The sequence below is a fragment of the Tasmannia lanceolata genome, unplaced genomic scaffold (assembly GCF_043159265.1).
Source record: "Tasmannia lanceolata isolate RefF3 unplaced genomic scaffold, GAP_Taslan_0.1 ptg000005l, whole genome shotgun sequence".
NCBI classification, from domain to species: Eukaryota; Viridiplantae; Streptophyta; class Magnoliopsida; order Canellales; family Winteraceae; genus Tasmannia; species Tasmannia lanceolata.
This window is the reverse complement of record NW_027518682.1, coordinates 2,036,441-2,059,538: the sequence shown is the minus strand read 5'-3', so window position 1 is coordinate 2,059,538 and position 23,098 is coordinate 2,036,441. Positions and strand designations below refer to the sequence as shown.

General features: G+C 38.0%; 2 protein-coding genes and 1 pseudogene across 2 annotated transcripts; all 3 read left to right on the top strand.

Annotated features, from left to right (window-relative positions):
• Positions 1–164: 164 nt before the first annotated feature.
• On the top strand, positions 165–13,876 carry LOC143877051 (secretory carrier-associated membrane protein 4-like). The gene is made up of 12 exons (XM_077378780.1): positions 165–350; positions 3,279–3,389; positions 3,491–3,553; positions 3,866–3,899; positions 4,018–4,140; positions 6,608–6,670; positions 6,772–6,865; positions 8,201–8,246; positions 8,335–8,402; positions 8,695–8,743; positions 9,124–9,189; positions 13,665–13,876. The coding sequence occupies exons 1-12, from the start codon at positions 294–296 to the stop codon at positions 13,698–13,700; spliced, it is 810 nt and encodes a 269-aa protein (XP_077234895.1). The 5' UTR covers positions 165–293; the 3' UTR covers positions 13,701–13,876.
• Positions 13,877–16,006: 2,130 nt separating this feature from the next.
• On the top strand, positions 16,007–21,146 carry LOC143877050 (phosphoribulokinase, chloroplastic-like). The gene is made up of 5 exons (XM_077378778.1): positions 16,007–17,014; positions 18,848–18,932; positions 19,025–19,109; positions 19,677–19,921; positions 20,689–21,146. Exons 1-5 carry the CDS (start codon positions 16,467–16,469, stop codon positions 20,938–20,940), a joined length of 1,215 nt encoding a protein of 404 aa, XP_077234893.1. The 5' UTR covers positions 16,007–16,466; the 3' UTR covers positions 20,941–21,146.
• On the top strand, positions 20,339–20,457 carry LOC143878032 (5S ribosomal RNA; annotated as a pseudogene).
• Positions 21,147–23,098: the final 1,952 nt, after the last annotated feature.

Sequence of the window (23,098 nt, the reverse complement as noted above, 5' to 3'; positions counted from 1 at the left end):
ACGAGAAGAGGGTGGGCCGAGGGAGAAAAGAGGGCTGATATATGACTTCGCCGTTATTTTGGCATTTTCGAAGAAGAAAAACCTGGGGAGTTACGGCAGGATGTTGTGCAACACGCCATCAGGGGTAAAAACGGAAAGTAGATGTAATTTTCGTGGCATGTACGATGGTGCGCGTTTTATAAAAGCAGAAAAAAGCTCCAACATCTCCCGCATTTGAGTTATCGCATTTTCCGTCGATCTCTCGTTCTTTCCGCCCTACCTGCTTATTTTTTCCAGATTCCGGAAAGGAAAAAATGCGTCGACAAAATGATCCGAATCCTTTCGACGAAGAAGAAGTGAATCCATTTGCGGTAACTTCATAAGAATCTTTCTCGCAGTTTTCAGTTTTTTTTTACTCTTGTTTTGCCCTAGATTTTCTTCATTTTTTTCCCTTGTAATCCTAGCCTTATTCTTAGATTATCTGAACTTCTTACTGGAAAGATGTAATGCTATGTTCATGCACTTGATCTCTATTGCGAGATTTTTAGCTAGACATAAAAACCCTAACCTCTCGATTTCTAGGAGTTCGGAACACTGCTAGTCTGTGGATTTTCGTTTTTCGTTGATTTCATTACAAGTTGAAATTGCAGCAAGAAAACTATAATTCTTGATTCCTATTAGTACACATCACCTCCTCCTTGCACCCGATCTCGATTGTGAGATTTTGATGTAGACATGAAAACCCTAACCTCTCGATTTCTAGTAGTTCGGAACACTGCTAGTCTGGAATTTCGATTTTTAGTAAACTTCATTACAAGCTGAAATTGCAGCAAGAAAACTATAATTCTTGATTCCTATAAGTACACATCACTTTTTTTCTGTGGAGTTTCAGTTTCCATTTGCTTCATTTCGAGTAGATTGAATGGATTCTTCTGTAGATTTTAAAGTGTCACTCTTGTAGATTCTCTAGTTATATTTTGTGCTTGAAGATTTATTAAGTCACTTGTGATATAAATATTGTACATTATTTATTTATTACTGGATTATCCGATGGAAAACTTTGCAAAGGTTAGGTAATTGCAAAGTGGAAAATAATAAGGAACAAGTAATTCCAGTCACATGGAAAAACAATTTTGGCAAACAATCTCCCAAACAACCTATCTACCAGCCAAGAATAGTGTGTGCATTGAAAGATTTGCTTTTCTTCCCCTTGTACATGTTTAATTTGAAATTTGAGAAAAAACGTCATCCCGGGAAAAGTGTCTCCTTATTGATTCTAATTGTTTCTCTGGATGAGCTTTTGATGATTGTTTTTTTCTTTTTCTTTCGCTCCTTGTTAATATGTCCTCATACTATGGGAATATTTTCCATATTTTCGGTTGTTGAGGAGGTTGCCTATACTTCAGAGTCCCTTTTGAGACTGGATCTTCATTTCAGCAGTGCTAAACTTTGCTACACCCAAAAGGCCTAGCAAACAAGAGAAAACTGAACTTTTATTGACCATGAACTTATCCACTAATCCAGCTTTTCCTGTTGCTCCCCTTTCTGCAATCTTAGACATTTGTTTTTACTTCTGCCAGATTTTTTGGATCTTATCTTGCCCCTTTTCATATGAACTTCCCGACCAAATTTGGATGACAGACAGAGGAAAGATATCGATTAAAGGGGTTGGAAGGGTTGGGAGCTCAAACAGTTCCATGCACACATCATTCATTAATCATTTCCTTGTTTGATGTCCAGTGGGTTGAACCTACAAATACTGATTGGTGAGGCCTTGACAATCTGTCCTTTCCTCTAAGTACTGATTTCTTTGGAACTTGTGCATCCTTGCTCTTCTCTAAAATAGAAAATAAAACTTTCTTCAAAGAAGAAAAAAGAAAACAACAGTGGATAAACTGAGATGGTCGAGAGTGAGGACACAATAAAAGCCAAAAGTGCGACTACAAGTGTGGATCGATTCTCTAGGATTTTGGAAGGACTGGAGTAGTAGGATCCTTGACGATAATGAGGTAGGATTGCTGATCATAATTGAGATGATTAAAGGATTTATTATTTCTTGGATTCGTATTCAGAAGATCTTAGACATTTGGGTTGACTTAATGGGGAACTAGTGGAAGATTTCCCTTCAAGGTGTATGGTATATTTTACACTTGAGAAACCGCACTGGGAAGGGACATCTACACTAGCACTCTTCTTGGGCAATACGGGTCTCTGTGGACCATTAGGGGCATTTTCAGGGACAATGTTGTTGAGTGCGATTGACTTAGACTGGACTGTTGGGTGCGATTGATTTACCCTGGATTGGCAATACATTCTTCTCTTTCTTGTTTTGATAATTTTCTTTTTCTTTGTTTCTTATAAAAAAGGATGAAATAACTTCAGATGGTGAGCCGCACATCCTTGCCTCACTAAGGCATGTTATACTTGGCACACAACAGAAAAATATCTTTGCTCTGTTGGTTTTCAGCCATATATAATGTGAGAGGTTACACTTAAATGGGAATGAAGATCCTAGCTGATAGAGAGGTATTCAATAACTAATTTTTCTGATTCGGCAGTTCGATCTATGTTTTTATGATTCATGGATGTTGATAAGATCCTTCATTTAGTAGCACTTTAGGATGGCATTGCCGTAACGCCAATGGCGAGGTTTAAATGAGGAAGACTTGCGTTGAAAGAATTAATACCTTTCATGCATACATGGCAGAATTCTTTCTTGGTTGCTTATCACTCATCAGTCATGTATGGTTCAAGAAGTCACACCTGTATGCTAAAGAAGAAACAAGAAAGAAAAAAAAAACTTTTGAGGTGTGCTTGGTGGACGTCCTTGGTTGTCAAAGCACGATCACATTTCTTATAGGAGCATAGAGTTATTACATTCTAATTATCATGAATCTATGAGATTAGTGCAAAGTGTAAACAGTAACAAAAAGAATAAAAGATTAAAAAGAAGAAAGAATAATCAATAACTTGTCTTCTCTAAAATGGAACGCCAAGCGGCATCTTATGTAGCATTAAATAATCGAATGGGAAAGTCCACTTTCTTCATTGTCTATTGTAGAGCCAGATTGTAGGGATTATTTATTCAATGTCACTTGAAGCCTGTTGTGTATGGAGCTGAGAAAATGAGATATTTTCTCGTCTTTTAATATTCTTTTTATATGTGTACAGCTTACATGTTGGTTGAGGTATATTTATAGGGCCACCGTAAAAGCGTAAATTGAGATGAACTTTTCTTCGCAAATCTTTTTGTTGATTTCAATGCCCATCTTAAATCCACTGATGTAGTCCTTTTGCAGAATTCTGCAGGTCCTGGTTCAAAATCACGCCTCCCTCCTCTGGCACCTGAGCCTTTGGGCTTTACCCACAAACATGATGCAACTGTTGACATACCACTGGATACAATGAATGTATGTAACAGCAGTTGACAAGTTATTATCTCCCATGTATATTGATATTTACTTTTGTGTATAATTGAGCTGTTTATCGAAGGGCATGCGGTTTTGTGCAGGATCCCAAGAAAAAAGAGAGAGAACTTTCATCTTGGGAAGCAGATTTGAAAAGAAGAGAGAAGGTTATTTTTTATATTAAATGATTGTTTAAATATAGCTTACTGTGCTGGTAGCGCTATAACTTTTTGTGAAAATAAATACTCCAGAGTTACTTCTTTGTAAATGAGATTTATGCGTGTTCTAAAACAGTGCATCATTTAACCCGGAGGTCCGAGGTTCAATTCCAGCTTACCTATCATATAAAAAAAAACAGTGCATCATTTAATCAACATTATCGCAGTTATATATATTTATACTCTCATTATGACACGATAGCTTCAGAGTATTTATATTAAGTTTTTTGAGATGCCTTATGCATATCTTATTTAACGCAGGACATAAAACGAAGGGAAGACGCTGTGGCTAGAGGTAAGCTTTATTGCAACCTAAGGTGCTTATTATGTGTTGTGTTTTTTTGGTTAGGGATGGTGCTTGTTTTCACTTTTGCCATATACTTATTATGTGTTGTCAATCTTGGATAATACAGCTGGCGTACCCACAGATGACAAAAACTGGCCCCCTTTCTTTCCAATCATTCATCATGATATACCAAACGAAATACCAATCCATGCTCAAAGGTTGCAGTATCTGGCTTTTGCAAGTTGGCTAGGTATGGATTGTAAATCTTTCCTACATCCTCTTTCTTGAAGATTTTCCATTTTAGAAGCATTTGGTTAAAATATGTTCCCCTTTTGCACCCAATAATATTGGTGAATGCTCATATTTTCTCTTCAAATTAAAACCTACCACCGTAGCTTTCGTTTATCATTTGCACTGGACAGAGATATGATCCCAGGTCATTAATGAATTTACCTTCTCACTTCATAGTTAGCCTTTTTCTCCTTATATCTACTAAAAAAGTTAACTTTTTCTCTTTATAATTTAGAAATTACATTTCTAGAAGATATTTTTCCGTGCGCTGTTTCGAAATGAAAAAAAAATCATTTTCTTATTTGGCATTGAAATCATTGTAACCAAAAACAGGTTTGACTAACCCATATCCCGTTGAGGGAGATTCTCTTAACGTCATTCGGTGGGTAGACCAAAATCACCACCCATCCTTGGAGATTCGCCTACTTTTTCGACGAGATTCAGGATTGTTTTGCAGGATTTTCGCCATCATTTAATCACATTCGTAGATCGGCTAACAGTGATGCCAATAAATTAGTTAGGGCAGGTGTTGGTAGCTATAGGTTGGAGATTTTTGACTTTCTTGCACCTTGAGGGCTCTACTTCTTTGTTGCTGAACTCATTGTACTCTTCTCTTTTATTTGACCACCTCGGTCTTGGTGTCTTTCCCCCCTCTATTCCAATAAAATTTTTCCATCATTAAAAAGTGTTTTTGAAGAGATTGGATCAAATTGAAATGACTTGCATATGTATATTTATCCTATATATAGTATATTTACCCTAGATATTTGAAAAGGCAATTTCGTTGAAGATTCTAGTAAATGTTAAAAGAATTATAAGGGTATTTTGGTTAATGGCTGCAGAAGAAACTAACACAACCACACAGCCATACACATGAGGGAAAAAGAAAAACCGTAGTGCAGTTGGGCCAATACGAAACAAATTTAGGTGTACTCAGGAAATTTTGGGACTCAGGGCAGAGGAGTGCAAACATATAGAGGGTATGCTATGTGTCACCTCAAAAGCCTCTAAAGGAACAATGTACACAAATGATCATGGCTCTTCTCCATTACTGCTCCAGACAATTCCTAGATTTTTATAGTTTTACCAATTGCCTATGGTCAAGATTCAAGAGCAAGAGACACCTATGTCTCCACATAATTGATGCTAAATGAAATGATGTTGCCAGATTAGATGTGTTCATTGCTTGTTCTGGGTCAACTGTGCAAACACTTGTCATGAATCTCTTTGCTTCAATGTAATTTTAAACTCACCATAGAATACATGGAGAGAGTTGAATGTAGTGAGGAAAATGAAAACTTTTAGAAGGGAAGAGGAAAGTTGGCGGCTAAAATTGAGGGCTATTTGGATAAATAAGGGGACAACACATGTTTTTATCATAAATGGCAAACACTAGAAAAAGGAGGAATTGTATCTCTTGTCTTGAAGTGGTAGACTGTCTTGTGAAGATAAACAAGCGATTGAAGAGGAAATTGTGAACTTTTTAAGCAAAACTTTTTACTTGATAATGGAGAGTGAAATTGGATTGCTTACCCTTTAAATCCCTTGAGAGGAATAAAGCTGTGTGTTTTTAAAGAAGTTTTGATGAAGAAGAGGTACACACAAGAACCATTAAAAAAAGAAAGAGGTACACACAACAATCTTCAGTATGGACTATGAAGATTGGAGGGAGATGAAGCACCATGATCTGACAGTCCTTGAGTTTTGGGATCATCTTAAGGGAGATTTGGCCGAATTCATAAATTGATTCCACGAGAGGGGAAAAATAAATAGAGGTACCAATCGAGGTTCAATTCCCTCATCACCAAGAAGCAAGGAGCCTTGGAAATCGAGGAATATCGACCCCTTACTTGTGCTGTGCATATTCTGTACAATTTTTTGGCCAAGTTATTCTAGTTAATCAAGAATGTCAAAATACTCTTTATCCCTTGTACTGTATTGGAGTATTTTTTTTTAATGGACTGTATTGAAGTTTTAACCAGCAGAACCTAATATACCAGAATGATTGCTACTGTAATTGAAAAGAGTCCCTCCAGAAGTCTCTCCCCATGCTGTTAGAAAAATCGTATGATATGGAGTTTACCTTGATGGAAGAGCCACTGCTTAGTATTCACCTTACATGCTCGGAGAAGGATCTGTGATGTGGAGTAGCCACTTTGGTGCCTTGCAGCCTCTAAAGAGTATTTGGCTTATAACAAAAACCAGTTGTGTGGCTGCTACCCTCCTATCCTGGCCATTCTATCCTGAATATCCCACTTTGTTAGTTTCTTCCCATTAAAAATTTGAATTCTTCATGACAATCCTCCATGAAGTCTGTGACTGGAAAGTATTCCTTGTAGATTTGTCAAATTTTGACCTGTCCTCATGTATATTATAATTCTTCGCTCCAGGTGCTTGTGAACTAATTACTTTTAGTGGTCTTACAGGTATCGTTTTTTGTCTGACATGGAATATAGTTGCTGTGACTGTTTGTTGGATTAAAGGTGGAGGTAAGCTGTAGTTTCCAGGCAACGTGCATGAATTGGTTTGCTCTAATGTCATTTTGTGTGTCTTAATTTATATTAATTTCTGAGTATTTCACCATTTGCAGGTGTTAAAATCTTTTTCCTTGCAATTATCTATTCTTTACTTGGATGTCCTCTTTCATATGTGCTGTGGTATAGGCCTCTGTATCGTGGTATGAGGTATGGTAGAAAAGTTATGGTAAAAATGACCAATAGATCCTTTTGAGGTAGTTTGTTTTATCCTGGGACAGCTACGCAAGGTAGCACTTTTATCCGAAGTACCAAAATTTGTGGTTTCAGCAAAGTGACCAAGCACAGTTGTTTTCTTTTCTTCCAATATGACCTAAGTAATTTGCAAAATGCCTTATAAATTATCAATAACTATAGTGCTTTGATTTTTGAGAAAATGGAATAATTTTCGATGTATTAAGGGCGAAAGCAATTGAGAAGCAGGAAAAATTCTTGCTTCATAACCTTTGCTACACTATGTTTCCTAGACATTTCAAAATGAGTGTTGTGCATGTGTTGGAAACTTCAATTGAAGTGCAAGTCTTGTACCCATGATGCACTCTTGCCATACCGATATCTGGGTGATGTAGTTGCCATAACTGTCAAGAATGATGCCCCTTTTAGTTCGTAAGAAAACCTTTATTGTCATCTAGAACAATGTAAGAATCATATGTTCCTAAAATTGCTATCAGACCCTTCTAGATTGTATGGATATATTAAAGTTTAAATTGATGACCAATTATTTTTATCCTTTTGTTCCAAAAATAATTTTTTTTGAATGGTTCCAAAAATATATATGAAAAAGAAAACCAGAACACTTTAATCTTTTTGCTTCACCTGGAACATTGGCGTTACATCTCCGTCGAACACTTGTATAGTTGCATAGATGCGGGGTGTCGTTATTGTTTTTGAAAGATTTGGAGTATCCTCACATTTTTTTAAGGGAAAAATACAGTTACACCCTCTCAACTTTCTGACACATTCAATGATAACCCTGTAGTTTCAAACTCATCAACTACACCCCCTGACTTTTCAATGCGTATAAGGTAGACCCCCTCTTTTGAAACACTATCAATGCTAATTAAGACCCCAAAACCCTATCAAAACCCCATACCCAATTCAAACACTACCAGAAACACACTGGGCTCACATTGTTTGGATGATCCAAAGCATTTATTTGATGGGCCTTGACATAGATAGGGTGTGCCCAAAAAATCAGCTCCATAGGATCATCCCAACCCTTTGATTTGTGGACGAACCGTCAACTAAGGCGGCCTACCTTATCCACAATGAAAAGTCAGGGGCTGTAGTTGATGAGTTTGAAACTACAGGGTTATCGTTGAATGTGTGTGTAACTGTATTTTTCCCTTTAAAAAAAAAAAATGGTGATCACCTAAGAAAATACCAGCTGTTTTGGGTTATTTTGCATTTGTAATTGCATGGAATTACAGGAGTTTGTTTTGCTTGATGATGAATGGTTTGTTAATTGTCTTTTCTCATTTACAGGACGGATAGTGCCCTGAGTTTTAGCTGGTTTTTCCTGTTTTACTTGGTATTCATCTGAACTTTATCTTCTGATTAAGCATCATTCTGAATTCTCTACTTATATTTCCCATGTTATTGATATTGTCATGTTGCAGCTCCACGTAGGTTTTTGCATATTTGCTGCTATTGCTCCTCCGATTGTCTTTCACGGAAAGTCATTGACGTAAGTGCTTCCGTAAGAATTCTCTGTTCCTTAGATATAATTAAAAGAGAAATTAAGTTGGGAATGGTGGTTGACTGGCTTTGTGTTATTCAACATTGTTATGCTACCATCAGTTTTTGGGTTCGACATTCTGTGCTCCTATTACCATGTCTTACAGTTTTGTATATATGATATGATAGTACTTAAGGGCATTTTATGTGTTTTATTGCATTTGCCACCTTTTATATGCATACTTCAACTCAGAATAGCAAAATCCTATGAAACTAATGTGATGATTGCTTTCTGTATGCAGGGGCATCCTTGCGGCTGTTGATGTATTCTCGGACCATGTGTTGGTTGGGGTAAGTTGCATTAGACATGCTTTGCGACATTTAATTTTTTATTTTTTGTTGCAACTTATAATCTGAATCAGAAATGAACTATCATTTTGATCAATTCACTTATTAGAGGAATAGTAAGGTTGTTGAGTTCATGCAAACTCAGACAAAGTCCTAGAGGGATCTTATTTCAGTATACCTCTAGTCCTTAACTGTAGCTTACCTAATAATACTAAACAAAACTATATTTGTTCTTAATGATTAAAAAAACTCAAGGGCTTTGAGTTTTATGGGAATCATCGACTTTGTGAAAGTATTCCCTGGTTCTTTTTTCTTCTGAATATGGATTGTTGTGTATTATGATTTTTTAAATGGTAATAATATTTTTTTTGTTTCCCTTGCAGATCTTCTACTTGATTGGATTCGGTTTGTTTTGTTTGGAATCGCTTTTAAGCTTGTGGGTGCTTCAGGTTAGTGTTGGAAACCCAAGACCTCCCTCCCCTCTCTCCCTCTCCCCCTCTTCCCCTATGTTGTGTATCTCAACTTATCGAAAATTGAAATGAGATACGTGAAGATAGGTATAATTCTAACAGGGCCTGCTTTTGAGAAAGCATGCTTTTAAACGACATCTATTGCCCGGTTGCTGACTTTATGATTTTTGCTCTATCAGGTTTAGTACATAAGTCTTATATCCTATGATGAGTTTGAGGGAATGCTCATGATGATATTTCTAGGTTGAGTAATATGGTCAGATTCACGTATTTGATTATAAGATGAGTTGGTACTTTGTTGTCTAAAGTTATTTATAATAAAAATGGGCTGTTGGACCCTCCCTACTAGTCAATAAGATATAACTTAAGTGAGTGGGTCTACCCTATGGATTAATAGGATATAAGATAACGTAAGTCATTGGTGAATGACTTAAATACCCCAACATAATGTTCCCCTTTCACCCCTATTACTAAGGACTATTGAATATAGTATAGGCACTTCCTCTCTCTCGTTTGATCCCTTGACTAATATAGGGCTTATAGGAGAGGCCTTGCGTGATACGGGGTGAACTACTATATTGTCTCTAGGGAGGAGACTCAGAGAGAAAGTGGGGAGAGCATCTATTATTACTGCCCCTCTTCGGGGATGAACCGTAACGAGCTTGAAGTTTTTGAACTAGTTAGGGGGTTCGCCTTCTCTCTAATATAGAAGAGATGTCTTCTTCGAACTCTCCCATTATCGGCACGCCGGGGGAACACCCGGGCCCTAGTGATTAGCTAACCACCGGAATCCTCTCTTTCAACTCATACGTAGGATCAAACGAAGACTGAAAAATTGAGTGACCACCACTTGCTGACTATCTTGATGAGTAACACGACCTCGATGCGAGCTACTTTGATGCACTCGTTGTCACCGCAGACCATTTTTACCGGTGGGTGCCATGCTTTTCGATATTCTACGGTGAAATTGGATAAAAGAATAAACGTACTTAAGGCTAATAAGGTCAAGGCATGAGATGAGATTGTGTGGATGATGGGTGTGAGGTGGTGTGGGCCCTGAGTGATGTAGACAACCTCCGCATCTAGGTTCCAACATAGCAAAATACTAAAATGTTAGTCCTAGATACAAAATTGCAACTAAACTAATCTAAAGTCTCTAAAAATAACATGCAGTCATCGTCGGCTCACATTACTTTAGCTCCACTTCATTAGAATCCGCAACACCAATGGGACCTGAGAAGGCTTTAATGATCTCACCTCTTTGGTTTCCAACCCCACCACTGATACCAGTTTGTCCAGGATTGCTTTTCTAGCTCCAGACAATGTTAAGTTTGAGGGCAGTGGAGGAAATGGACTCGGGCTAAGTCTACTCTTAGTCCCTTTATCATTGACGACTTCATACCAACATCAAATAGTATTAATTATGGAAATGTGCCAATTTTGATGCTCCGTTACATCACTAAACTCTTTCTGCCCCATCGCCCATCTCACTGTAGTAGAGAAAGCACCATGCATGCGTTGGTTGCAAGGTGCCTTTGAAAATCCTTTTATCTGCTTCCAATCCAACTATAAGTTAGCATCCAAAGAGATTATAAATAATCCCACCTCTTGATATCTATGGAGCAAAGGCTCAAAGTCCCAATCAGCTTGTCAATGTGCTTCGAAGCACTTCAAACAAGGGTAGGCTAAACCTCCAGATCTCACCCACATAGCTACAACCTACAATGGATGAAGATATGGTCCACAACCTCCTCAACCCTGCCACACAAGCTGCACCTGCTAATTATATTTTGGTTTTGATTATGTAGTTGATCCATCGTGAGGATATTTTCAAGACACTGTCTAGTAGAAAGCCATTACCGGAGGGGTGTTGGAATCTGCCACACCATCCATGCGGAGACTAAATGCACGTTTGACTGGTTAAAGAAAGATCTCACAGGATAACTCCGTTATGGCAAGCCTTCTTTATGCTTCAGTTTCAACTCGACTGCTGAATGTAAACTGATAATCTCCTCGTAAACTCAGCCACGGTGTGATGGTGTCTAACCTCTCTGGCAAAGAACAAATGATGAAGTTTGATGTCCCAAACCACCTTACTTTCTTCCCATCTGAAGTTTTCCCCAACAATCGCATCATGAATAGAAGAAACACCTCATCCCTCTGGGATAGGTCACCACACCATGGATCACTCGATAGCCAAATACAATGATCAACCTTGATGCAAAATCTACACTGTCTGTAACTCCGAGGTATATCTCATTATATAAAGCCATTCTCCCTCTCTTAAGGTCGCACTCCATGCTCATAATCCTCTAAAAATGGGACTGCCTCTCCCCAAATCACCAAACTCACTTGCTGAGCAATGTTGAGTTCATCACTCCGAGACTCCTGAACCCCAAACTTTCTTATGCTTGTATGCTACCTCCAATATCCAGATGATACTTCCTAGACTCCTCCATGTCATTCCATAGTTCTTCCATTGGACAATTAGAAAGCAAAATAAAAGGACATTGACATACTAGCTAGGACAAACTTTACAGGTGTGATTCTATCCCTCGAAGAAAGGATGCACTTCTTCCACGTGGACAACTTTTCAACATGCTGAAATGCAAGAGTCCGGAGGACTTATGAGGTCTCCACTCACACAACGGAAGATCCAAATAAGAGTTTGGGATAAAGGCATGCCTTCACCCCACTATATTGTAAATCATCCGACGCCCCTTTTTCCAACCTAGTGTCCATAAGTGATGACTTCGGAAGTTCATTCTTCGACCCATCAATGTTTCATAACTCCGAAGCACTGCCTTAAGGTCATCGCCTTCTCACTAGCATCGCTAAAGAGAAGAGTGCCCAAACTAAAGGGGTTAAGAACAAAACCCTGCATGAGCCTATCAATCCGTGCTTTGTCAAGCATCTGACTTAGCTTCTCCCACAATCATAGATAGAAGAGTGGAGAGGGGATCTCCTTGGCAGATACCCTGGAGCTCTTGAAGATGCCCCTAGGAGAGATACATTCACCAATACTGAGAACTAGGCGGAAGAAACACAAAGTGGATCCACCTTCACCATTAGCGGGTACCAAAATCCATCTTATCCAACAGGTAGTCAAGATTCTCCACTACTCCACCCTGTCACAGGCTTTCACCATATCGACTTTGCACAACATCCCACTACGACCATGCTTGTGATACCATTCAAAGCACTTGTTGGAAATATGTGCCCCTCTCCCATGTATAAAAGCACTTTGCGGGTTTCAAATAATCCTCCCAAAAACACGTCTCCATCGATCAACAAACACCTTGGCCAGGTCCATGTCCCCATCAAACTATTGGGGTGAAAACCAGCCAAGTGGATCGGTCCATCCCATTTAGGAATGAGCGTAATGAAAGAGGCCTCCTCGCTCATATCAAGTCACGTCCCGTCAAAGAACTAGGGCTGGCAATTTCACCCGTGAAAACGGGGATCTGCCCCGCCCCGCATGGGTGGGGATTCCCCGACTTGGAGCGGGGATTGGGATGGCCCCAGCCCGCCCCGTTTTAATACTCAAGCCATTATCAATATCCTCTTATTTTAGTAATGTTTTAGTATTTTTTTGTTAACAGTAAATATTTCTTTTAGGCTAGTGATATTGGCACTACCGTATTTTGATAAGTGCACAAACACAGCTTGTCTTTTTCTTTTTTACGGGCATTAAAATTTTTTTTTGAGGTGAGGATTTTTTTGTGTGGGACAGGGACGGGGACTAGATATTCCCCGCAGGGACGGGGACGGGGACTGCAACATCCGGCCCTGCCCTGCCCCGCCCCGCCCCTTTGCCAGCCCTACAAAGAACTACTCAAACATACTTCGTAACATCAACTTTGTCCACCTCCCATAACTCCTGAAAAAATAGCTTGCGAAAACCAGCTGCTCTAGGAGCATGCTACCGTTTTTGAAAGCAGCCCAAAGAGATCAACTTCCTCAGTAGAATCTGGTCTCTCTATCTCTTTCGTATTAACGGCCTCTATAAAATGGTGTCTTCTTATATGATAACCCTATTATGGTTCGCTTTGAGCACCCATCTTTTATGGTTCTATTCGAGTCTCACATGCCTGATTTATTTCTCATTTTCATGAATGATCAGATGTGGCATGTGTTTATCAACGATAGAAAATTAGATATTGAATTCATAAAAAATAAGAGAGATTGGGCAAATTATGATCTTTAATGCTTTTTATTTCAGTTTCTTTTCTTGATGCATCCTGTGTTACTAATTCGTGCAAAGACCTTTTTTTTTTTTTTTTTTTTTTGACTTATAGATAACAAAGGCTTTAAAGCTCAAACTAAGGCCTAAACTCATCTCCAAACATGTGAAATTCCATTCTACACACACAAAAAAGAGGAGAAATTTTATATGTTTTTTCTTTCTTGCTTGCTTATATAACTCAAGTTTTGTTATTGTTTGGTTTTTGCAGAAAGTATACATGTATTTCAGGGGAGCCAAGACCTGAAGTCGAATGCCATGATATGCCGTCTGATTTTACATGTTGATATACATATACTGCTGGAGGTGTCATAGCTTTTCCTTCTTTTTTCATGTGGATGTTCATGTACCGGGACTGCCCAATAGGATTCATGTTTTTGAGTCTTGTTTCTTTAAATCCATGCATAGTAAGATTTCCATTTATCTGATGCTGTTCAAGCAAACTTTGTTTTGTTTTTTCCTGATTGCTGAGAGTAGGCAAAATCAGAGTCCCCTCTGTGAAAGATGGATCTTATTGTGAAAAGAGAAATAAGCCATCTTAGTTATTTTCTGTTATAGGCGATCAGCTAGGAGTGAAGAGAAACTGCGTTGTTAAACAAAAGCAAGCTTTAAGAACCCTGCCCATCATTTTATTTTCCCACTTTTTCATTTGTGTGATGATTCTTCCTCTCTTTGGAGTTTCTTCCCTCCCTCTCCCAACCTTAAATCCTAACTGTACAACTTAAGTAGGATCTATGATGCTTTCATGGACTGTCCAATTCGAAATAGATTCCATCCATTGTGAACGGTCCAAAGTGGATCCATGGACACCCCTACTTCCACAAACCCCTATATGCTCTACCAATTTTTTTCTGTCTGAATCAGTAATCAAAATCCGCGCTCTATTTCGATAGCTATTCCAATTCCCCTAATTCGATAGAATTTTTTTGTAATAAACAGATTATAGTAAAAATTTAATTCTAAACCAGTTCGTGTGGCGGGAAATAGATGCTAACATTCCCCCCCCCCCCCCATCTTTCTGCCCCGGTTTCAATTCTGTCCGCCCTTATTCCATTCATATATTTGAACTAAATGCTGAAATCTAGTGGAATTGTAATAGGATGCCAATTCAAACGCCTGATTCCGGCAATCCAAATGCAGCCATATTATCTCTCAGGAGATACATGTCTCTTGCTTTAGCTGATGAGAAGCCTTATGTTCTTCTGTCTATTAGGCTCTGTTCGTTTCGTTTTATATTGGGATAACCGAATGTGGGCCCATACCGATTATTGGACTCCAAATTACGTTTACTTTTGGAGTTTCAATAATCAGTGAAGAGCCCACAATCGGTTTGCAACATTCTAAAACGAACAGGGCCTTAGGTTTTCTTCCATAAGCCTTATGTTGGTGGGCCTATCGCATGTCCTGAAGAATCTCCAATTCAGACTATCCTAACTTTCCCACTTGTGTGGATATTCCAACATGGACCATCCTCTTTTTTCTTCTTTGTTTTGAAAGTTTTTTAACCCTAAACATCTGTATTCTCCATAAACTACATATTTCAACGAAACTGTGTAATTAATAATTCTATCCTTTTCCTTCATATTGGCATTGGGTTGCGATCCACAATTTGTGTGCGAAAACCAAAAAGTGAGACGGGATGTGGGGCCAACATATACTCCTTATAAAGTTGATTTGCTAGGCACTTTTGCGAGAGAGAACAGTCACAGACCCTCATCTTTTAGATAATTTTGTCTTATTCATTCAATTCATCTGAGGTGGCTGTTCTCTGGCGCACAAGTTAGGGGCAAAATGTCTTTCTTCAATATTGCCTACCAAAACTCATTCGTCCCCTTTTCTTCCCAGGGCCATCTCCTCCTCTACTACTCTTTTTTACACTACAGGGGGTGGCCCGGGGAAGAAAGGGGGCTTATATATATTTCCAATAATTCAATTTTGAACAAGGGTTGTTTGTCTGTGAAGGCATGTGGCTGTGGCACAAACCCCTTGCAAACTTGATATAATTATTAAATGTGGAGTTATATTATGAGATGCAGCTTTATAAGACACTCGTAACTAGACCCACCAACATCACATCCGGTTAATCCAGACCTTTCATCCTGTTGGCATCAGTAACATAACACTCACAGGATGATCCTAACCATCCTAAGGGTGGAGTGCGAATGGATCGGTGAAAACTGAGCTACAGTCCCACATTCAAAAGTATTCTGATTGGATGGATGGTGGGCTTATTTGATATGACATGGAGTCTTACCTGTGTCTCACATAGGAAGGTCTCATTGTATGAACCCACATACTTCATCTTGGTCTAATCACAAGCTGCCAAAGCAGTTCAAGAAAAATGTTCTCTCAACGTATCCAAAGCCAATGAAACCCCTTACACTGGATGATGTTCCATATCTCTCCCATTCCACACCCTTCATTTCCTCATCTCCAACCAACCACTTTCTTGTTGCCACCTGGCAGGGCCATATCCAAAGTCAGGAAACCACCACCAAGCTCTTCCTCAATTGTTAGCTCATCACAAGCATCACCTAATCAACAAAACACACACACACACACACACACACAAAGATTTAGATTTTTTATTTATATTCTAGAATAAAAGAAAATTAAAAGACAACTTACTTAGAGCGCCCTAAGTTTAGTCCAACCATGTCCACACTCTTTCCACCTCAAAACCTCCAAAACTTTGTCAAAAACAAGGGGTAGTAACAGCCTATTTTGAAACCCCACATCATCATTCAATCATCACAATAACCTTATATAAATACTCTGATAACAAAAGCAGTTTAAAAAAAAATAAAAAAAACTACTTTCAGATTTCTCCATCCACATCCTCTCTTCCAGCTTTTCTTTTGAAATCATAGGAGAAAAAAAAAAAAAAAAAAAAAAACCCATGTATGTCTGTTCTAAAATCCAGCTAGAATTCAGTATGTCAACCTTCAGAAACTGAAGGAAAGAAGAAAAACCAACTTCATATCTCTCCCCAAAAGCATCTTAAAGGCCAAAAATGGCAATTTGCACAGTCTACACCTCCCATTCACTTCACTCAACCAGTTCCATCTCCACTCCAACAAAAACCCACTTGGGTTTTCATCAGAGACAGGTTTTTTTCTACAGCAGTAGCAAGAAAACTAGCAGAGGAAACAATTATTCTGAGATCTCATGCTCTGCTGAAAAGACAATTGTCATTGGGTTGGCAGCTGATTCTGGTTGTGGGAAGAGCACTTTCATGAGGAGATTGACAAGTGTTTTTGGTGGTGCAGCAGAGCCACCAAAGGGTGGAAATCCTGACTCCAATACCTTGATTAGTGACACAACCACTGTCATTTGCTTGGATGATTATCACTCTCTTGATAGGAAAGGGAGGAAGGAGAAGGGGGTGACTGCATTAGACCCAAGAGCCAACGACTTTGATCTCATGTATGAGCAGGTGAAGGCTCTCAAGGAAGGAATTGCAGTTGACAAACCAATCTATAACCATGTGTCTGGTCTGCTAGATCCTCCTGAGCTTATTCAGCCTCCCAAGATTCTGGTCATTGAAGGGTTGCATCCAATGTAAGTTTCAAATTTCTGATTTCTATGTTTTCTGTCTGGGAATTATTGGGTCTATGTTGGATTTTTGTTTATACTTTATTAGTCTTCTAATTGATGGATGTCTTGTTATTGATATGGATAGCAAGGATTGCTAGAAAGATATAGATTCTTCTTGTAGTTTTAATTTTCTTGAAGTCAATTTTGTTACCTTCATCGGTGGATAGCATATATAATGCTGTGTATATTTTGTTTTGTCTCAATTCTCTTGATATTGTCTTGGTTAATATTCAATTTGTATTGCTTTTAGGATTTTCTACTCTAAGGTCTTTCACGATGGGAATTAGTAATTTTAATTAACCGCTTAATTGATTATCTATTATGGATTTGTGTGGCTTACATTCCATAAATAGAAAGGAAACCTTTCTTCCCACTTTGGGGTTTCATACATAGAATTGAAAGGTTTTATTCCTCAAAGTTGATACCTTTAGTTACCGGAAGCTCCATGAGTGGGTTAGAAGCTCACATCGGAAGCTAAATTCTTCTTGCTTCCCAAATTTAGTGGAAGTGCTCTTCCAACTTGCTTCCTCTTAATTAAGAGTACCATATTTCGATGATTATTTTTTTCCTAAAAGAGCGTTTTCCCCTTTGGGTTGTGCCGAATGAGTGTATTGGAATGGGAGTATATATAAGGCTACTGATTCTGCATTACTTTCCCCATTGCTTCCTTTAATGCTTTCACGCTTTCCGGCTACCTGCTTCCCAAGCTGATTCTCACATTCGCTTCCCACTTTGGCAAATATTGTTGATATTAATGGATTCTATGACTTGCTTTCACTCCAGGAAGTTATTAATGGCCCGAATTCACAATAATGCCTGTTTTTTCAAGAATGAGAAAAAATTTAGAATCCTCATAGATGACCAAAATATGAATAGTTTTTGTCAAGAATAGCATGAGTATTCTTTATCAGTGCTCTTGAAAATTTTTACAAAATCATAAATTCTGAAAAAATAACAAGTATTGCAAATTTAAATTCATAAATATTTATCTCAGGTCATGAAGGATAGATAAGAAATTCTCTGGTTTTTATTATAATGGGACAATTTTTCTTTTTAATTATTTTCTGAAATTAGGAATTCCCATGTTGCAAGATTTTCATCCTGTTAGATGTTCAATTAATGGATTTTCATCCAGTTAGTTGTTCAAATAATGGACTTGGTTGGTCAATTTGCATATTATAATTGCACTGTTCTTTTGATCAGTTGTCTACTCATACTAGTTATATTTGCATTTCGTTTCATAAACTGAAGAAGTTCCTACTTATTCATTTCAGGAAGCCAAATGAGATACATACATTTTTCTCTTAGGTTTCACATCAGCTTGCCAACTTTTCACTTCTATTGTCTATTTCATTGGTTTGAAAGAGTACCATCTCTATGGTAGATTGTAATACCACCAAATAGTTTTATTCGATGAAACTTCATTCTTTTAAATTTATTTAAGATATTTATTTTATGATCAACTGTTAGTTTTGAGTTCACAAACTTCTTGAACAACTAACTAAGTTCTGTAGAGACCGGGAGATCTCTTTTGATTTCGTTCTGAGCTGTGCTAATGACCTAGCCGATAAGTTGGCAAACTCAGGAGTATGGAGACAGCAAATGTATATTGGGCCTCTTTTACCCAATTACCTCTATTTGCATTGTTTTTCTGTAATCTTAATAAAGCTTGTTATCTTCATCAAAAAGGAAAAAAAACTTACAAAGTTATGAATTAGTAAACAGTTGGGTTTACAAGCAACTCTTTCTGTACAGTTGATCAATAAATACCAGTCGATAAATTTTCCTGTTTCTCAGGTATGACTCTCGTGTGAGGGAACTCCTGGATTTCAGCATCTACTTGGACATTAGCAATGAAGTAAAGTTTGCTTGGAAAATTCAGGTAAGCAAGCAGGCATCTTATCAAGAATTTTTTCTGCAAATGAGTCGCTTTTATCCTTGTTCTTTGGTCTGATACTGTTGGAAGAGTTGCAGAGAGACATGGCGGAACGGGGGCACAGTCTTGAGAGTATTAAAGCCAGTATTGAAGCCCGAAAACCAGACTTTGATGCTTTCATTGGTATATTTCTTTATCAAATATAATCAGCCATCTTTCCTTTTACAGAGTTGCATTTGTGCCTTTTAGCTCTTCATAGAATTCAATAAAGTGTAATTACAAAGCAAATCAAGAGGAACATTTTCAAATTAGCATTTACATGTGAAAAGAGCCAGACACCACATTACAGGAAAATGAGCTTGCAAAAGGGATTTATACACAGATGAGGGTGTTTTTAGAATAACAGGAAAAGCTCCAGACACCTTTAATCTTTTGGGTCTTTTTGGTTGTCTCTAGAAACTACTTGCATGTAATCTTATACGCAAATGTTTTTGAAGTTAAATCTGATTATTTGCAAATAATGATAGCAGTTGTAGGAATGATATAGTTAATGGCTTCCAAAAAGGCCTTCCAAAAAATGATTTAACTTAAAATAGATTTCTTTGCATATAAGGACTGAATTTGGTGGCACCCAAAGAGGCCCTTAATATATAATAGTAAATGGATATTTTGGTGTTCTCATGTTCTCTGCTTGAATATTCAGTCCTTCCCGTGCAATCCTAACATTACTTCCATTCTTTTGTTGTGCAGACCCACAAAAGCAATATGCAGATGCAGTGATCGAAGTTCTGCCCACAGAACTGATTCCCGATGATAATGAAGGGAAGGTCTTGAGGGTTCGTTTAATAATGAAAGAAGGAGTAAAATATTTCAGCCCGATTTACTTGTTCGATGAAGGCTCCACTATCTCATGGATACCTTGTGGGAGGAAGCTAACATGCTCCTATCCAGGCATCAAATTCTTCTATGGGCCAGACGCTTACTTCTCCCATGAGGTAACTGAACCAAAATCTTCAAACCAAATTTCTTTGTTTTCTCTGCCTTTCCAATTTCAAGCTCAGTAAGTAAACTTACCTTATGGTTTTAGATTGGAGTGGTTATGAAAATATAAGGATTTGCAGAAGGATTCCTCACACTGATATAAACCACATCGATTTGTTCATCTGAATTGGATGGGTTTCCTATCATCTTTCATTGTGGTTCCTGGAAAGTAGTTAGTGGTGGAAAAACTTAATGTTAGTTGATTCTCAACCCAAATTATAGTTCTAAGAACAGACAGAGAATTCCCGTTAAAAGGACTGGATTGGTTCCCCATGATTTTTTTGTTTGCTGTACTTCCATCAGCAACTTATCGATGACGAAGCTAAGCTAGTTAACGTAACTAGCTTTGTCATCTGAGTAGAACCTTAGTAGGGTGCTATCATACCAGCACATATGCATTGGATCCAATCAGAACTCCCAAGTTAAACATGCTTGGGCGAGCGTAGTACTAGAATGGGTGACCTCTTGGAAATTCCTCGTGTTGCGTCCCCATAAAAAAAACTATAAGAAAAAAAATCTGAGTAGAACCTTGGTCACCAAAAAGCCGTACACCATAATCAATTTCAAGACCCAAGAAGTCTATGAACTGTAAGATTCCGAAGTAGGATGACACATTATTATTAGTAGATCAATGTGATAATTGCTTTGAAACAAAACCCTTCTATACTATGATCATGATTATAAGTTATAACAAACCTATTATTTGTTTCTGTTTCATCAGGTATCTGTGTTGGAGATGGATGGGCAGTTTGACAGATTAGATGAACTGATCTATGTGGAAAGCCATCTTAGCAACATTTCTACTAAGTTTTATGGAGAAATTACGCAGCAAATGTTGAAGCACTCCGACTTCCCCGGCAGTAACAATGGCACTGGTCTCTTCCAAACTATGGTTGGGTTGAAAATAAGGGACCTTTACGAGCAGATTATCTCCAGCAGAGCCGCGGCACCATTAGAAGCTACCAAAGCCTAATAGTAAACATTGCAGAATCACCTCAGTCCTGTCTTTCAATTTTCCTTCTCCATTCCTATTAAATTTGCATTTAGGCTCCTATGACAGAGAGCACCCTTATGCATTTCATGTAATTTTGTCAAGATTTGTAATATAGAAGCAAAAAGATGATAAAATGTAGTAAAAATCTAAACACATTCAAGTGCTGGGACATTTGAATTATGCCATCCTGCCTGCCATCATCAATTTTGTCCATGGTCTTGAGACCGTCACAAATATCTCCGACTTTTTCAAAATATCGTGATTTTATTGCAACGTTTTGATAAAACAACAAAATCCTGAAATGGTCCTGAGATTTTATTTATTTATTTATTTACTTATTTTTAAATCCTACATTTTCATTTTTAAATCCAAAATGGTTCTTCCAAGGTTGTGGAAGAGAATATTTTCACCCCCCTTGCATTACGTTACGTGCACACCCCCCTTATAACCTGATTTGACGTGAAAAGTGGGCAACTTTATGTCAAATCCCGTTATCAGGGGGTGTGCAAGTACTGCAGGGGGGTGAAAATATCATCACCCTATGTTTATTAAATCAAATATTTTTACATATTCCCATTTTTTCATGTTTCCCCCAATATAAACACGAAAGTAACAAAAAAAAAATTTAAAATTAAAATCTCCTGAGAAATACACTTTCCGAGGCAAATATTTTATTCTGCTCCAGACCACAACTCTTCATGAGATGGGTTTGATTTCAAATTTGTTCCTCAGTGAAGTGTTGATTTTTCAAAAAATGGACCATGTAAAAAAAAGAAAAAAGATGAACCGTGAGATGCACTACACAAAAGATACTATGAGATGCAGTGCTTGTGCCACGAACATGATATCAGGATTATCCGGACATTTATACACAGTGGGTCCTACTATGGACTTTCAGTTGAGTCGTTAGAGAAGATTACAGGAGTCTCTACTCTGAGTTTCTATTTAGTCTTAAGTCCGACTATGGGACGGGCACTGTCCAAATTAATTACATAGCTCAGTAGCTGTGGCCACAATTCTGATTATCAGAACCGTTGATCTGGTGGGCCACATCTTATTCTCTTCCACAACCTTGGAAGAACCAACAAATTCTTTTAGGGCCCGTTGGGATACCTCAGATTTTGTATTTGGATTTGGAATTGAGTTTTCAGTACAAAATAAATAGATCTTACCAGCTCATGTTGAGGGAGACAGAGAAGGAAGGGGGCAAGGGGCAATTCCTGCTGCAGGCGAGAGGTTGAGGAGCCAAGAGGGTGAAGGAAACTGCCAGATCTGTGGATTTCCAATTTATTATTTCCACAGCTTATTTGGAAATCTGATTTTTTTCACTGTCAGTCGCTGAATTGGAAATTCAAGAAGGGCTGCAAATGTGAGAAAACCAAATCAAAATCTTCTCGGCATCCAAACGGGCCCTTAAGTTTGATTTTATGGTCATGTCAGCTTCAATAGGATTACCAAATGAAGGATCATGCTGGTGGGTAAAATTGCTCAATTTTCTTATTAAATGTCCATTTCTAAGCCTTCTATAGAACAATTGAGAATGTCTTGTGAGATTTTGGGTTCATGTCTCTTCACAATAATGCTTACCAAGATGCATTGCTCATTTTTCCTTAACTGAACACTTATAGATCACTTGATAAGTGTGATTTTAGTGTCAATCATCACGGCAATGGCTCAGATTTGCCAATCATTCCATTAGTAGAACAAACTGAGGACTTCTCGTGTTCTTCACATTTCGAGCTATTCCTACTTCTTATCTTCTGAGCCTCTCTACTTCTCTAGCTACAAATTGGAAAAGAGGGGAGAAGCAAAAGCAATAGTTCCAACCCTTGGTGAATTGACCAAAAGAAACAAGATATTAAGAGAAAGATTGTTTATATAGCTGCTTATGTCCTATGAATAGTTTCTATAGGACATAAGCAAGGTTTAGTTGCAGTGAAGTAAAACCTGGTGACATTAAAACAAGGTTTAGTTGCAGCTCAAGATGAGTACGGTGAGACCGATGAGGATGCTCGGCTTTTTAAAAGGCGTTTATTTTATTTGCAATGGAAAAGAAGAAATCACAAATCATAACCCAAAATGAATCCACTCTACTACCCACCTTAAAGTTTAAATACAATCAATCTAGGCATATACG

Excerpts from the sequence above, each read along its gene's own strand:
- LOC143877051 (XM_077378780.1), top strand. The coding sequence starts at position 294 with ATGCGTCGACAAAATGATCCGAATCCTTTCGACGAAGAAGAAGTGAAT. Across the intron at positions 3,900-4,017 it reads GGAAGACGCTGTGGCTAGAG|CTGGCGTACCCACAGATGAC; the intron begins GTAAGCTTTATT and ends TGGATAATACAG. Across the intron at positions 8,403-8,694 it reads TTTCACGGAAAGTCATTGAC|GGGCATCCTTGCGGCTGTTG; the intron begins GTAAGTGCTTCC and ends TTCTGTATGCAG.
- LOC143877050 (XM_077378778.1), top strand. The coding sequence starts at position 16,467 with ATGGCAATTTGCACAGTCTACACCTCCCATTCACTTCACTCAACCAGT. Across the intron at positions 17,015-18,847 it reads ATTGAAGGGTTGCATCCAAT|GTATGACTCTCGTGTGAGGG; the intron begins GTAAGTTTCAAA and ends CCTGTTTCTCAG. Across the intron at positions 19,922-20,688 it reads ACGCTTACTTCTCCCATGAG|GTATCTGTGTTGGAGATGGA; the intron begins GTAACTGAACCA and ends CTGTTTCATCAG.